The 15,138-nt window shown below is 38.5% G+C and overlaps 1 protein-coding gene across 2 annotated transcripts in view; it reads right to left on the bottom strand.

The window, feature by feature from the left end:
* Nucleotides 1-8,284: 8,284 nt before the first annotated feature.
* LOC117403067 (consortin-like) overlaps nucleotides 8,285-15,138 on the bottom strand; it is a 44,361-nt gene continuing 37,507 nt past the window's right edge. For both annotated transcript variants that reach the window (XM_034004950.3, XM_059023585.1), the window contains exons 10-11: nucleotides 10,869-11,007; nucleotides 8,285-10,160 (exon numbers count right to left, since the gene is read on the bottom strand). In XM_034004950.3, the coding sequence (XP_033860841.3) occupies nucleotides 9,952-10,160; nucleotides 10,869-11,007 (348 nt within the window). In that variant the 3' untranslated portion in view covers nucleotides 8,285-9,951. The remainder of the gene's footprint in view (nucleotides 10,161-10,868; nucleotides 11,008-15,138) is intronic.

Raw genomic sequence — 15,138 nt, 5'->3', positions numbered from 1 at the left:
TAATCCCGAAATGTATTGTTTGTTTTAACACAGGGTCCGCTTTGTTTCCTCATCACTGGGTACCAAGAACTTCCCCTCAGTAGTGTGAGGCACCTGCAGTGCATCCTCGTTTATAAATAGGAGGACGGATCTCTGCACTTGGTCAAGGCCCCATAGCTAATTTTAAGACAGCTGTGATGATTGGAATCCCATTTGTCATATATAGCAATGGGAAAGGCAATCATTATGAAAGGAATAAACCAATGTTAATATTATAAACTAGCAATGCATTATTTAAACTATTTGTACCTACGAGTTGCTTCATGCTATTTAGCTTTTTCACTCGCACTCATTACTAAATACAGCTCCAAGACTTGATTTTAATTATCCTAAAATTGAAATAACATAAAAAAAAGTCAAAACACCAATAATACCAAGGAATCATTTCCTGCTGTCACAACATCGATACAAAGGGTTTTAAGGCTTTTGGATTTAAGGGCTGTTTTTATTGAAGCATTTGGCAATGGGTGGGTCGTAACAGAGCATATTAAATAATAGCAGAAAACCTTTACAGAACATTTTAAATAGACAAATAAAATATATATGTCATGTAAAGATGATAGTGGATGCCAGGCTGTTGTGGACGTCTTATCTAACCTGTTATATAATTATCACTAGGGGCACTCAGTGCTGCCACCTATTGGCCAACCCCTAATTTGTTACACTAGACTTTCATAAAATTTGCCCACAATGGACGTAAATTAAGGTGGTCAGCCTACTGGTACAGGCTAGGCAATACACAATAAACGTTTTTGTTTAACAGTGAACAGGAAAAATAACAGTATTATACTATTTACATGTTTTTCTTAAGCTACATTATTTAATGTTGGGCAGTGTCTACCAAGGCATGTACTCAAAGTCCTACAGACACAGTCCTCTCAATTGTGGGAACTCAATTTCAGTTCGATAACACCCGTTAGGATCTGCAGCACATAAGCATGCAATGGTACATTTCACTTTTGCTTTTGCACAGATGCAGTCCTTCAGGCATCTGCTTGTTTTGCATTTACAATACTTTTTCATGGCTTCCTTCAGCTTTGAGTCCTTAAGCATCATAAGGGGTGCCAACTTGTCATGCCCAATAAATATACCAAAACAAGCAGCATCAGGATAAGCTGGATCTGGTTGTGAGCATTTTTGCTCACAACCATCTTGTGAAGACTGCGAAGAAGATGGAGATGGAAAGCATCCTCTGTTGGGCTCCTCAGGTCTCCTCTTGTGGTTGCAAAGAGGTGAGCACAGAGAGCATCTAGAGTACCATCAAAGCCACGCCTGTCATACAGTGCTACAAAGAAATGTCTTGCAGCTGTAATCATTTCTCTAGTCACATGAAGACTTTCACCTGGTTCACCATACCTAGCAAGTGAGATGAGATTCACAGCATCTTTAAGAGCAATTTTCAGAGCTTGCTTCTTCCCCCTCCTTTAGGGATAGCTTACGGTATCAAACCACTTAAAATGTAGGCACTGAGGAGAATGGAGGAAATAAGCGAGGCATCCATGATGCATTTTCTGGCAAGAACTGCTGCAATGTCATGACATGGTATAAATAAGTCCATCTTCTGTACCCATAATTGCTTCAGGCCTGGAATGTGTGTGCTATGCTGCGGAGAAGATTTTATTTTATTTTGGGGATTCTTGATAAAGGTCTTCCATTCAGGAATGGCAAGAGAATTACATGGCTCATACTCTTTACTCTTTCCTCGTGTCTGTTTTCTCCTTTCTCTTCACTTTTCAGACTTTCTGCTGGGATAACATTGTATCTATTTCCAACGAAACTGATGCAGTCGCACATTTTGGGCTTAAGGTGGAGTATTTTCTTTCGATACTCATGCTGCAAATCATTGAAAGTGATGCTGTCAAGATGCTGGTAACGCTGCAGAAAAGCCATAGCATCTACAACCAATAGTGTGTGTTCATCTGAATCTGGTAATTGATCGTACTGTCTCCAGGAATCTCCCAAGTGCTTCTTAAGAGCAACTAAGTAATCTGATTTGTTGCCTTTCCTCATAGCATAGCCTTGCTGAAGGTCTAGGTCAGGTTGAAATAAGGAGGATGGATAATTTCCTATTCATGGCTAAAAATAGACAACATTTTCTCTTCATCCAGGTCTTTGCAAAGTACAGGCTTCTGACAACTGCACTTTCTTCACCATACATGGATTTTGTTTTCTGTGCAGCAGAAGTGTTTTTGGCACTTGCAAACGTTTAAAGCTTCACAACTTCTACTTTTTCACTGCAATTCTTTTGTGTATAAACTAAAGCTGCAAGTCCCTTCTATTTGGCTTTCACAAGGTCATGTGATTCACATTTTTGGCCAGTAGAGATGTTCAGTAACTCTGTGACATTACAACAAAATGGGTTGAACATTTCCCCATGAACCACATCTTGTATTTTCCTGATAGTGTCTGCATTGTTCTTTGCATTTTTCTTCATGGTGTTTCTGATCATACTGGCCCAGGTGTGCCATTGCTTTTGTCTGCTCAGACAGCTGCATAAAGCAACTAAACAAACACAGATGGGCTACTTGAACAAATATAAACAATTTAATGTTTTTTAAATAATATGAACAAGTAGGAGGCTGTGTGGTCCAGTGGTTAAAGAAAAGGGCTCGTAACCAGGAGGTCCCCGGTTCAAATCCCACCTCAGCCACTGACTCATTGTGTGACCCTGAGCAAGTCACTTAACCTCCTTGTGCTCCGTCTTTCAGGTGAGACGTAATTGTAAGTGACTCTGCAGCTGATGCATAGTTCACACACCCTAGTCTCTGTAAGTCGCCTTGGATAAAGGCATCTGCTAAATAAACAAATAAAAGTATATATACTGTATATATATTATAGCAAAAAAAGGCATTTGTGCACTACAATCCTTTAATTTTAATCAATCCCTCTTTTAAACTATATATGTAACATATAATCTTGGCAGTGTAAAGACCCTACCAATACACACTTTTTTTTCTTTTTTGGGGGGGGGATTTCTGAACAGCTTTGCTCATTTACTGACTAACACGAGTTGCACTCAGGGTTGGACTCCGGTAAATTAAATATCAAATAAAACTAGTCAACAACCATTATTTACGACTGACAAGTACTGTACCTAAAACATAATAAATACAAATATCAAGGTTTGTTGGCTGAGCTAGAGACTGTTTTAACTCAGTGTGCAGTGTGTGTGCGCGAAGAAGAGACTGGGGTTGATGCTGGGGATTCGAAATGATTGAAAACTGGGTATAGGAGTACAGATACATTAAGGCTTATTTGATATATAAGCCAATATTTCCGACAAAGCAGGCCTCTTGATTCTATCACAGTAGGGTTTGACCTTACTAAAATAAGTGTCCAAACAATTGTAGGCGGTGGTGTCATGTTATTAAACCATTTTTAAGAGCTTTTCTTGCACTTGGATCCCTGACTATACTATGTACTGTGTACTGTGTACCACAGAGGACCAACGAAGAGGGATTAGGTCGTCACCATTTTCTGATCTTGAAGATCTCGATTATGCAGATGACTTAGCCCTTTTATCGCATACAATAGCTCACCTGCAAGAAAAAACTTTGGACAGCAAGTTGGACTGAAGCTCAGTATCAAGACGACGAATGTAATGTCAGTAAACCCTGAATTCACATACCTTGGGAGCATCATTTGAAGAGATGGTGGAGCCGGCGAGGACATTAGAAATAGACGAACAGCATTCATCCAATTGAAACAGATCTAAAAGTCACAGTTATACAGTAGGAAAACTAAACTCAAAATATACCAAAGCTGGTGTTATCTACACTTCTATATGGTTCAGAATGCTGCTGGATGACCATGCAAGAAATTATGCGGATCTTCTGGCCTCAAATGATCTCAAACAAGGACCTTCTTGAAAAACTCAAACAGGAAGACATGAAAACCATCATCACCAGAAGGAGGTGGAACTGGGATGGCCGTGTACTTCGGATGGAAAGCAGCAGCATCACCAGAATTGCATTACGATGGACGCCAGAAGGCTAAAGGAAACGCGGGCGACCAAAAACAACCTGGCGCAGAACTGTGGAGGCAGAGGCTGAAGCAGATGGGTCAATCCTGGGGCTCTGTGGAGAGAATTGCCTAGGACCGCCAACAATGGAGAAACTTTGTTGCTGCCCTATGTGCCAGTAGGCATGATGGGTATGAGTGAGTGTATTATCAAAGATCTTCTATATAGACAAGATAGTCATCTCAGCCTTTTCTTCTGTCCCTGTCGAAGCGGTACTTCATGGGGATCCAAAGAGTTCCGGTAGCGACTTGTCCCCTATCTGTATAATGTAAAGTCTGCCTCACTTCCTATTCCAAGCCTTCTCTTTTTAAAACGATTGTATTTTTAAACACGTAGATTTATTTAGAGACACCCCTCCTTAACACATACGTGTTATTATTTCTTCAATCGATGTTTTCACCTGGCCTGATGAGCTCTTTATCACCGAAGTGCTGTCAGAAATTGCCACGGTCATGCATATTCCAAATAAACAAGCATGTAAGTGGCATCCACCCCCTGCCCCAGCTGTAAATCCAAAATTAGAGCAACAATACCAGTAACATGAAAAAGCACTCTGACCACTGTATGACCATGTAAGAATGACATACAGTCGATGGAGTTTGATATACAGATGCCTCTACATACTGTATACCCTAGATTCGGATACACTCAATAACGTGCTGAAAAATGTCCAAACTATGTTTAAACACTTCTTAGCAAGTTTCATATAAAGAAAAAAAAAACACTTCATTTAGAGGGCACTATAGTGTTCTGTACAATAACATCAATAGAATACTAGTTTATCTGATATTATCAAAAACCCTGTCAAAAAATAACGTCCCTTAGAAGCTTCATCATCGGGGCTCCCGAGTGGCGCATCCAGTAAAAGCACTTGCTAGAGTGCAGGATGCGCTCTATAGCCTGGACGTCGCCGGTTCGAGTCCAGGCTATTCCACAGCCGACTGTGGACGGGAGCTCCGAGAGGGCGGCGCTCAATTGGCCGAGCGTTGTCCGGGGGGAGGGAGGGTTAGGTCGGCCAGGGTGTCCTCGGCTCACCGCGCACCAGCGACCCCTGTAGTCTTGCTTGTAAGCTGCCCAGAGCTGCGTTGTCCTCCGACGTTGTAGCTCTGAGGTGGCTGCACGGTGAGTTTGCAGAGTGTAAAGAAGCGGGTGGCTGACGGCACACGCTTCGGAGGACAGCGTGTGTTCATCTTCACCCCTCCCGAGTCAGCGCAGGGGTGGTAGCGGTGAGCTGAGCCTGAAAATAATTGGGCATTTCAAATTGGGGAGAAAATAATAAAAAAAACTGATTGGCAACGACTAAATTTAAAAAAAGAAAATTTAAAATAGAAGCTTCATCATCACAAACATAACCGGTTCTCTGGATACTAAGTGTGACAGGCTGTCGGACAAACAGAAAGATTCCATACATCTCCTCACTGTAATATACAGTAATCCCTGTCTGTGACTGTCGATGCAGGTTGTTGCTTACTATACATGTCGTTTGTTTGAGCTTGAAGCGGCACTAGCTGGTTGTACACTAGATTAAAGTAATCTGTTTTAAGGTCTTGTTTTCTGATAGCCTTGCACTTTCATGGTCATTTCACCTGGAGATAAAACATTGCACCCACCCCTTTACGGCCTGCTTTCCTGTCAGTAACCAATCAGCTGGTTCCCCCAATGACTCTCCTGCTTTGCAGCCTGTAAGAAGCTTGACCCAGAAGACACAGCTGAGCTCAAATGACCCAGGAAGAGCAAGCGAAATACACTTCCTGCAATGCAAGGCGATACGATCTTTATTTCAAAAGTGCAAATTTCAGACCTACAAAAGTGACCAGAAGTGGACAGGACAGATTTATGAAAGTATTTTGTTAACTACAACCACTTTAAAGCACACAACAGTTTGAGCAAGATGTTATATACTAGCTAGCATAATAATTAAATGCCAGTAGTAGACCATGGGATCTACCAATACATCAATCCATTCTCCTTTTGCCCAATGGGGTAAGCTGTCCAGTAAAGCATTCATTCAAATGAAGCAGGCGTGCTAAATGATTAAAGCAGGAAGTAGCCATACATTGGGTTACCATATGACTCCATGTACACTAGGACAGTTTGGGACAGTTCAGGCCTTTCAACTCACATCACAATGCATTCTGGTACCTTTCACAGCAGGACTACACTTACCAGAATCATTCAAGCTCAGTGTCTTTTTCACAAAGATAGCGTTCACTTTATACCCTGTATTCAGCTTTACCTAGCTGGAGGGAAGAGAGTGTGAGAACATAACAGTGAGAGTGAAAAAAAAATAGCCACCAATAAAATACTAAAGAAAATTCCCAGAGATAGAGACTTGACAGGCTTGTTGTTTTTGTGAAATGATGGGAATTGCAAATTAGGGTGAACTGCAGTATACCAGTGGTTTCGTCTTCTCCAGGTGAACTAACTTCAGGATTGAACGACAAAACAAAACGAGTCACATTTTGCAGAGTACTAATCGGAAGATCCAGTTAAGTTTATCTGATCTGAACAAGCAGACCATTTGACTGAAAAACGAACCCATAGACCAGTACAGAAAACATAAACCAGGATCGAGATGATTTGAAGAAACATTTTCTTTTCTTGTAATGCAAATAGAATTAGACCACATTATTTACCTCCTCATTATAAAGTTTATTTACATGATTCTCATTGCTTTTTCCATTGTATTCCTTTTTAACTACGACAGGACAGAAATAATATTGTATGTCATTTAAAATGTAATTGGAATCCACCAATCTACACAGTGCATATGTTGTAAAATAGTGCACATTTGCAGGACAATCTACGCAACTCCATTGTACACTGCATACATGTTAATTATATATAGAAAAATCGATGCAAAGAAACAATACTTTGGACCACTGGATCATACCAATAAAAACACATGGAACCGAGATATGCATCATGAACATTGCACTCACCAGCAATAAATAAGATGATCTTCTATAAAACTAGCAGTGTATTTCAAAGATTGGTGCTACACCTGGCCAGAGAACCAGTATCCCGAGAGAGAGAGAGAGAGAGAGAGAGAGAGAGAGAGAGAGAGAGAGAGAGAGAGAGAGAGAGAGAGAGAGAGAGAGAGAGAGAGAGAGAGAGAGAGAGAGAGAGAGAGAGAGAGAGAGAGAGAGAGAGAGAGAGAGAGAGAGAGAGAGAGAGAGAGAGAGAGAGAGAGAGAGAGAGTCTCCTGATTTGCAGTTTGCAGCAAAGATGAAGCCACAGGAAGGAGCACTTGCCTCAATTGCTGCTGTAGGTATGATATATAAAACAAATCATGTATCGTAGATTGGGTATAACCTTACCAGAGGCATCAAATTAAGTAAAGCAATTGGAAAGCCTGCAGCCTTACTGGTAATAGGTTTTGACAGAATTTTGAAAAACAAAACAAAACAATATCCATGACGCATGGACATGTGTTCATAGTTTGAGTCAGTGTTACAGGAAGGCCACAGACCTAAATATATACTGTACACTCCAAACATTATATACATTTAATATATAAACTCCAGTTCATAATTTACAGCACCAGGTAAATACCAATTTTAAAATCAAACCAAACTATTATGAAATACAGGAAACTGCTTCTTTTGCAAATAGTTTCGCTAATTTTGAGACAAGAATATAGACTAGAGGAATTCCTATGTTTTATTTACTTCAGCTAACTCAACTTCTGATTTCTTCTGTGCAGTTAATACATCTGTATCTGTTTCCCTTATTGGTATCCTTTCACATCAAGAGCTTTTGGAACACTGTCTTCCTGCACACCACTGCATAGACAATTTATCAGTACTGTAAAAAAAAAAAAAACAGCTAAGAATTATTTTTTCTTGTGTCCACACTGATCTCACCAAAACACATTATACAGTTAGGCTGCAGCTGCCCAATGACTAATTCCCCAGAAACACTGTTTGGTCAGGGATAGTCCTGGCTTGTCTCCTCAGAAAGACAGAACACTCCAAACATTAAAGATATTTTAGCTAATGAAATAATTACACAAATCTTGCCTGAGGCACACTACATTTCTGCTATAACATGTGCTTCTTTCAAAACCTGAACTTGTGAGATCTACATTATAGTGGTCACAATAGGTATAGCCTTATTTATTTAGCTATAACTGCTTAAACTTTGCTGAGAGCATCTTATAGAGAGGCATATAACACACACACACACACACACACACACACAAACAAAAGATAACACTACAAGTTCCCATCCAAATCATTTCATTTATGTTCCCTTGTTCAGCAATTACAACACAACATTAAATAAAATGTGGACAGCCATTAAAACGTGGTGATGCATGAGTTATGGGTACATGATATACACAGTTCAGCTAATTAAACACTGCCAAAATAAAGTCACAGGTATGCTGTTGACATCTAACATAATATTCAAGTTAACATATTTTAGTGGTACGCACTCTAGACCAGGCAATGTCTGGTAATATGAAACGGAAATAAAAATCATGTATTTTTTTTGTGGAACATTTAACACAAAAGGTGAGAACACAAAAAGTACACAAACTACACATCAATTTCAAACAGTACAACAGAGGAACACATGCATCTCAATACAATTTTGATTGAAAAAGTATCCTTTTTGATGTTTCTTATCTTTTCCGTACAGCTCTTTATACTTAATAAATAGTTCAAACCACACAATTTAAAAGAACTGTGTCAACTGATCCAGCCAGAGACACATTCAAAAAATCTATAAAGCTTCATATTCTCTTATTTTGCTTCATTTTAAATGGTGACTGTTTTGCTTTTTTATTTTGATTACAGTTTCTGTTCACTGTGACACAGCATCTGCAGTGAAAGGACGTTTTGGTTCTTTAAATTTAGAGTTTTTACGTTGTGAGCCCTGAAAAAAAACAAGGTTAGTGCATAACCTAAAGTAAAACATCAATATTATAAAAAGAATATCAAATAAAATGGAAATAAAATGAAGCCAGTTCACCATCCAAGGAGGTAACTACAGTACTTGGAATACTAGAGCAAAATCCTACACAACAAATTTGATTGTGCATTTAGAACAATCTAACAATCTGACTAGCTACGGGCCCCACCCCGACAAACAAGTTTCAATGCCCAATGTTTAACATATTGCTACCTATCCCAGCTCAGTTACATTTTTAAAATTGAGAGCTTACAAATCACTGCTGCCTACAAACTGTAAATCAGTTCAAAACAGACGTTCCCAGTCTGAGCAGGACACAAAACCTGAAAGGATAAATATTTAAAAAAAAAAAAAAAACTAATATACATTTCTTTTTTTCTTTAACAGTACTGTTAAAGTTAAGACTTATGTTTAATGCTAAACATTTTTATATATATATGTATTGAAGAAGAAAAACACACACATATATATATATATATATATATATATATATATATATATATATATATATATATATATATATATATATATATATGTGTGTGTGTTTTTCTTCTTCAATACATTAAAACCATTTCACCCATGGCAGTATGACGTATCCTTCTTCGACAGGCTGCTTAATCAGCAGGCACGCTTCAGCATGTCCTGTTGCATGTCTGTGGTTAATGAGGAAATAGAGCGACAGGAGAGCAGCTTCTGTTTTACAGCTATTGTGAAAAGGTGAAGTATTGAAGAATCGTCTTTCAAATCCAGCACACCTCTTACTACTGGCTTCATGTATTTCACCACCACGCTGAAGCTTGATGCTCAAATTTACGGGGACCATTAGCCGTACTTCAGCCACGTTGAGGTTTAAATGTGCTGAAGTAATGCCTTATGTTGGGTCCTTCTATGCAATCACTGTTCTGTGATTTAATAGGGAGGGAGATGAGAGAAAGATTGAGTAAGAACAAGAGAGAGTGTGCAGATGCATTCTGTTATGAGCCGGGGGAGAGCCAGTGTTTGAGATCCTGGACCCCCTGCTGCATCTGGGTGAAGTAGAAGTCTACGTTGTTTGAAAAGTCAATGCAAACGCTGGACTCCACATCCCCAAAGGTGCAGTACAAAGCAGTGCCGCCCACACTGATGAAAACCGTCACAACACATAGCAGAACCAACAAGAGGCAGGAGTCCATTCCCACTTCATCTGCAGAGGCAAAAACAACAAAGAACATGAATCTGAGAACCGGGTCTGAGAACAGTATGAGTAATGAATTACATGGGCGGTGGCTGAAACAGGTTATTTTTCATATGAACTACATGTTTGATTTTGACAGGTTGCTACTACAGTAGTTCAATTATGGTGTTGTGGTTAGGATTGGGATGCTGAGGGACCGTTTTTTTTTTTTTTCCTCCAGGGTTTGAATAAAATAAACAATGTAAACAGAATCAGAAAACATGTTACTTTCAAATCACACACACAAAAAAATATAATAAGGAATACCATTTCCATTATTAATCTAAAAAAACCTTTTATCACTACAGGGTTTGATCACCTATACTATGCCAGGATATACAAAAGCTGGATTATTTTATAGCATTGTGCAGCCCTGGGGAAATCACCCTAGAATGCATTAACCACCTATCTGTGGTTAAATATAATTAGCTGATGCAATCCACATGGATTCTCTGATACTGTAAAACACAGCTGTGGCTTATCCCAGCGGGGTATATGTTGATATAAATCAACCAAACTAACTTTACAGAAAATAACTGTAAGAAAGTGGGCATATATATTTCATGAACTTGTATACAGGTGCAATGTTAAAAGATAAGACTAGCAGGTTAAAATGTATGTAAAACACAGTACAGGAAAGTAAAACCAGATTCAAGAGGAAAGGGGATTCTCTCTTACCCTGGTCGAGGATGTCGTCTGTCTCCTGGAATCGAACTCTCCGTTTCGACCCTCGTTTCACCTTCATAGGAGGTATTTCTGCTCTGTCAAGCGAGCCTCTTCTCTTCAGGATGGACACCAGGCCCTCTGCTGGGGTTATCTGTGGACAGGAAGGGGATCTGTGAGTCGAAAAACTGCAGTCCACACACCCAGCTTCAATATACAGTACCGAGTAAAAATAAAACTGCTGTATAAAACACAAAGATTAGCACTTTTTACTGCATGGTCGGAGTGAAGCTGCGTAGCTTTTATAGCTGTCTGCGCCGGACATATCGCATTCATCTGTGATAGAAGTATGAACCAGCCCTTATCGTTAAAGACACAATAGCATCTGCAAGACGGGCAGCTCTGGATTTTTCAGCTGGGCGGTGACAGCCACTTGGCCAGGTGCCTCGCCCGGCTGAAAGGGAGAACCCTGATTAAATCTCTCAGGCCAATTTGTATTAGCTAAAGAAAACAGTACAGCTCCCACTCTTTCCCTTTTTGCTTTTATTTCTGTAAGTACAGGGTCATGTTCACAAATCTCAAGAATACTACAGCCCTTCTGAAATGGAAAACCAATCAATGATACAAAGGGCTTTAAGTTTAAGAGATGCTATTTTTTCCCCTCGGATATCACTTAATGTACAGTTAGTACCGATAAGGCTACTTAATTGTCACATGATAAGCTGCCTTAAGGAGAGAATGATGAGTTGTTCTCCACTAAAAGGCTCTTAAGAGCCATTGCTATACTCGTCTTTAATTGAAAATAACTGCAGTGTTTTCGGTGTTTCCATTCTGTCAATAAATTCCCAAACTCACTACCTTCCATTGAGATGCACAATGAAAGGAGCTGTAACAGAGATAAGAAACTGGACTGTGTGGTCCAGTGGTTAAAGAAAAGGGCTTGTAAGCAGGAGGTCCCCGGTTCAAATCCCACCTCAGCCACTGACTCATTGTGTGACCCTGAGCAAGTCACTTAACCTCCTTGTGCTCCGTCTTTCGGGTGAGACGTAATTGTAAGTGACTCTGCAGCTGATGCATAGTTCACACACCCTAGTCTCTGTAAGTCGCCTTGGATAAAGGCGTCTGCTAAATAAACAAATAATAATAATAATAATTACAACATAAGTGGATATTTTCCAGTTTGCATTAAACTGGGTCCATAACTGTGCAATAGAACAATGAGACCGGTTTGCATACATGGCTGTAGATGAGAAAGGCCAGCAACTTCATTAACTTTAAACATGTTAAATTCATTTCTAACATTTCTACAGAACAATAAATACAGGGGTCAATTTATTGTTGCACACATATTTTACAATGACATTTCATACAAATGACTTTTACTGTAAATAATTAAAATGGCATACGGCAGGGTCGAAAATAACAACAACTAGACTGGGTGCTTCCCAACCCCCCCACCCCCCCATTTTTATACTGCTGTCTCTTATAAAGGGTTAGAAAAAACAGTGATTTTTTTTTATATTGGATCTGTTATACTTCTTTTGACACCAATAATATATAAATAAATGAAAATCTCAAAGCACAGGCACGGCAAAGCAAGATGTCTCTCCTGTCACAGCCACATAGACCATTGTGTTTGAATTCATTACAGGTCCTCATTTCTTCTTCGGTTAAGCTTCTGAATACAGCCTCTGTATGAAACTGTGACTCACACATTTATAGTGCTGTTTGAAATTCCTGTAGAGCCAGCTTTGGCACAAAGGGAATGTGAGTGTAAAGAAAGATGTCACAGTGAAAATGAGGGTGCTAGCAGCTTATAGGCAATGTATTGTGTGGAATGAACGGAGACTACAGAATCTGAAATAAAAATGTTAAAAATAAGAATTTTTAAATAATCAACCAAGGAGACCTTTGGGGAGTTGGATTTACTGGAAGAGCCAGGCTGGATTTATTTTCTTCCGTGTACACAGTACTGTAAACTGTGCAACATCACTACTGCTCCCTGGTGCAACAATTACATTGTGAGGCCTAATTCAAGAGTGCAATTAAATGAACTATTTATCTGCCAAAACATGCTTGTGGGAATCATCAGTTTTAACAGAGCGAATGTGGAGCAATATCCATTGTTACAAGTATTTTACTGGTTTTCGCCGTCTTTTATTGAATTTTACAGTCTTTTATTGCTTTTTGCCATCTTCTCAAAACCCACTTACTCAATCTTTATCCATAAATTCATATTTATATCTCTTTTCGGATTTTCTTTATTTAAAATTATTTTGCATATATGTATTTGTTTTGCATTTTTATTGCCTGTAATTTCTATACTTTTATATTTTATTAAATTTTCTGTAAGTCGCTTTGGATAAAAGTAAAGTATTATACCAGTATATTCATGGCAAGTATGCTTTTACAAAATAAGAACTTTGAGTATTAAATGTAGATTACTAGGATTTCCATTCACTATGGACATTATAAAGTGTGACACATACTGTAACTATACAGCCTTTTGCTGAGGATCTGCACCCCCTGTCCGTGGTTAATAAATATTGCTACACTTTTCTCTGTTTGTTTTACAAATCTACAGTACATTCTCAAAATGATTTTTCCAAGTCAATGGAATTTGGCACTTAATCATACTGACAAACTGCATAATTGCCTGAAATGGTACACAATCTTTATAAATTCCCTTGCTACAAGGCATTCCTATGTGTCTTAGTGCTTCCCCAAGAAAAACTAATTACACATTACCTGATTTCTACCATCCTACCAATTATCACCCTTGCAGAAGTGTCCAGTGTTACTAGACAATCACTGTTTTGTTTTCTATAATGGAAATCATTTTAAAAATAGAAATAATTAGAAAACATTTCCTTTAAAAAAATAGCATTACAAGCAACCCAAGAAATGTATACAAAATTAAAACCTTAAATAACAGAATGCTTAAAGTTTGTGCTGTTTCTTTCAAATGTGATGTTGCTATGTTTAGCATATAAAACGAGAACCAACTGAAACATGTATACCTCACATTTCTGCAAGTCTGGTGCAATTTAACCACAACATTCTTGCAAGGGTGGTACAATGTCAAATAAAATGCCTTGGAATTTAATTTAGCAAGGAAACTTTATATGTTTTAGCAAAGGTAGGTAGTATTGGCATTCAAACTCTAGACTGCACTTTCAATTGTAATTTAAATGTGATGTTTACATAACAAAAGATAAATCTATGATCCCTAATACTTTAGTTGCCAGGATAAACACATGCACACGCACACACACTTGTTATTATTGTGTGCAGCTGACTTTCAGCTGATTATTCTCTTCTGTTTTTAGTGTACATATAATATGCTCTTGAATATTTTTTCATGCAAAGCATTGTAGGAATCTCCTTTCAAAAGATTATTTATTCATTTTTTGACAAAAAGCAAAACCTCCAAATGGTTTATTTGCAGTTTTACCATTTTTTCATTAGGTTTGTTGTTTTGAGTTTGAAGTATGCAACATAAGGCTAAGCCTGATTTTCCAGCCTCACCTACATTAGAAAATGGGATCTCTATAAATGCTGGTTAACTGTCCTGTGTTGCTGAAACACCCATCTGATCACTTCATGCTGTTTACAGAAGTGTTGCATGTTGAAAACTATTGTATTGACCTTGGCTATGGAGTTTTAAATAAATAAAAATCATGTTTTTTTAAGCCTTGTATAATACAGCAGGATTTTAAAATATCATCTAAACATAATCTTGTACATAGGAGGGCAATAAAGCATTATTTATGGAGCCTCCCACCCAACCTCTATTCACGTGCTGGTAAAGGAAGAATGAAATCTGCAGTGTCCACTTTCTGCTTATTTGCTCTGCATGCTTGGACGTCTTTGCAAATATCATCTGGCTGTGTGCGTTTGTATAAGTTCAGAAAAATGCATATTCAGAATGCCCATGTGCTGTGTGTACAAAACAGGGGACTTCTCTGCTCTACTATACAAGGGTCTGTAAAAGATTACAAAAACAATACAATAAAAAGCTTCAGTGCCATTAGTTTCAGCTCATTTTGTGTCGACTCATGCACCAACTTAAATGGCTGCCAAGTGTATTGCAACTGTTTTATTTGGTATCTTTCCACACAACAGTTTATGACATATTCAGTATATATCCGAAGACGAGTATATCACCAGCATGAATCTGTCAATGCAATCACCCTTATGATTTGATTTTAATCACGGTAGCACAACAGTGTAAAGTATCCAAGAAAATGAAGTAATAGCAACAGCTTACTCAAAAGAGACTACA

This window comes from Acipenser ruthenus, chromosome 5, assembly GCF_902713425.1.
Source record: "Acipenser ruthenus chromosome 5, fAciRut3.2 maternal haplotype, whole genome shotgun sequence".
Taxonomy (NCBI): Eukaryota; Metazoa; Chordata; class Actinopteri; order Acipenseriformes; family Acipenseridae; genus Acipenser; species Acipenser ruthenus.
This window is presented reverse-complemented; position numbering and strand designations above follow the sequence as displayed.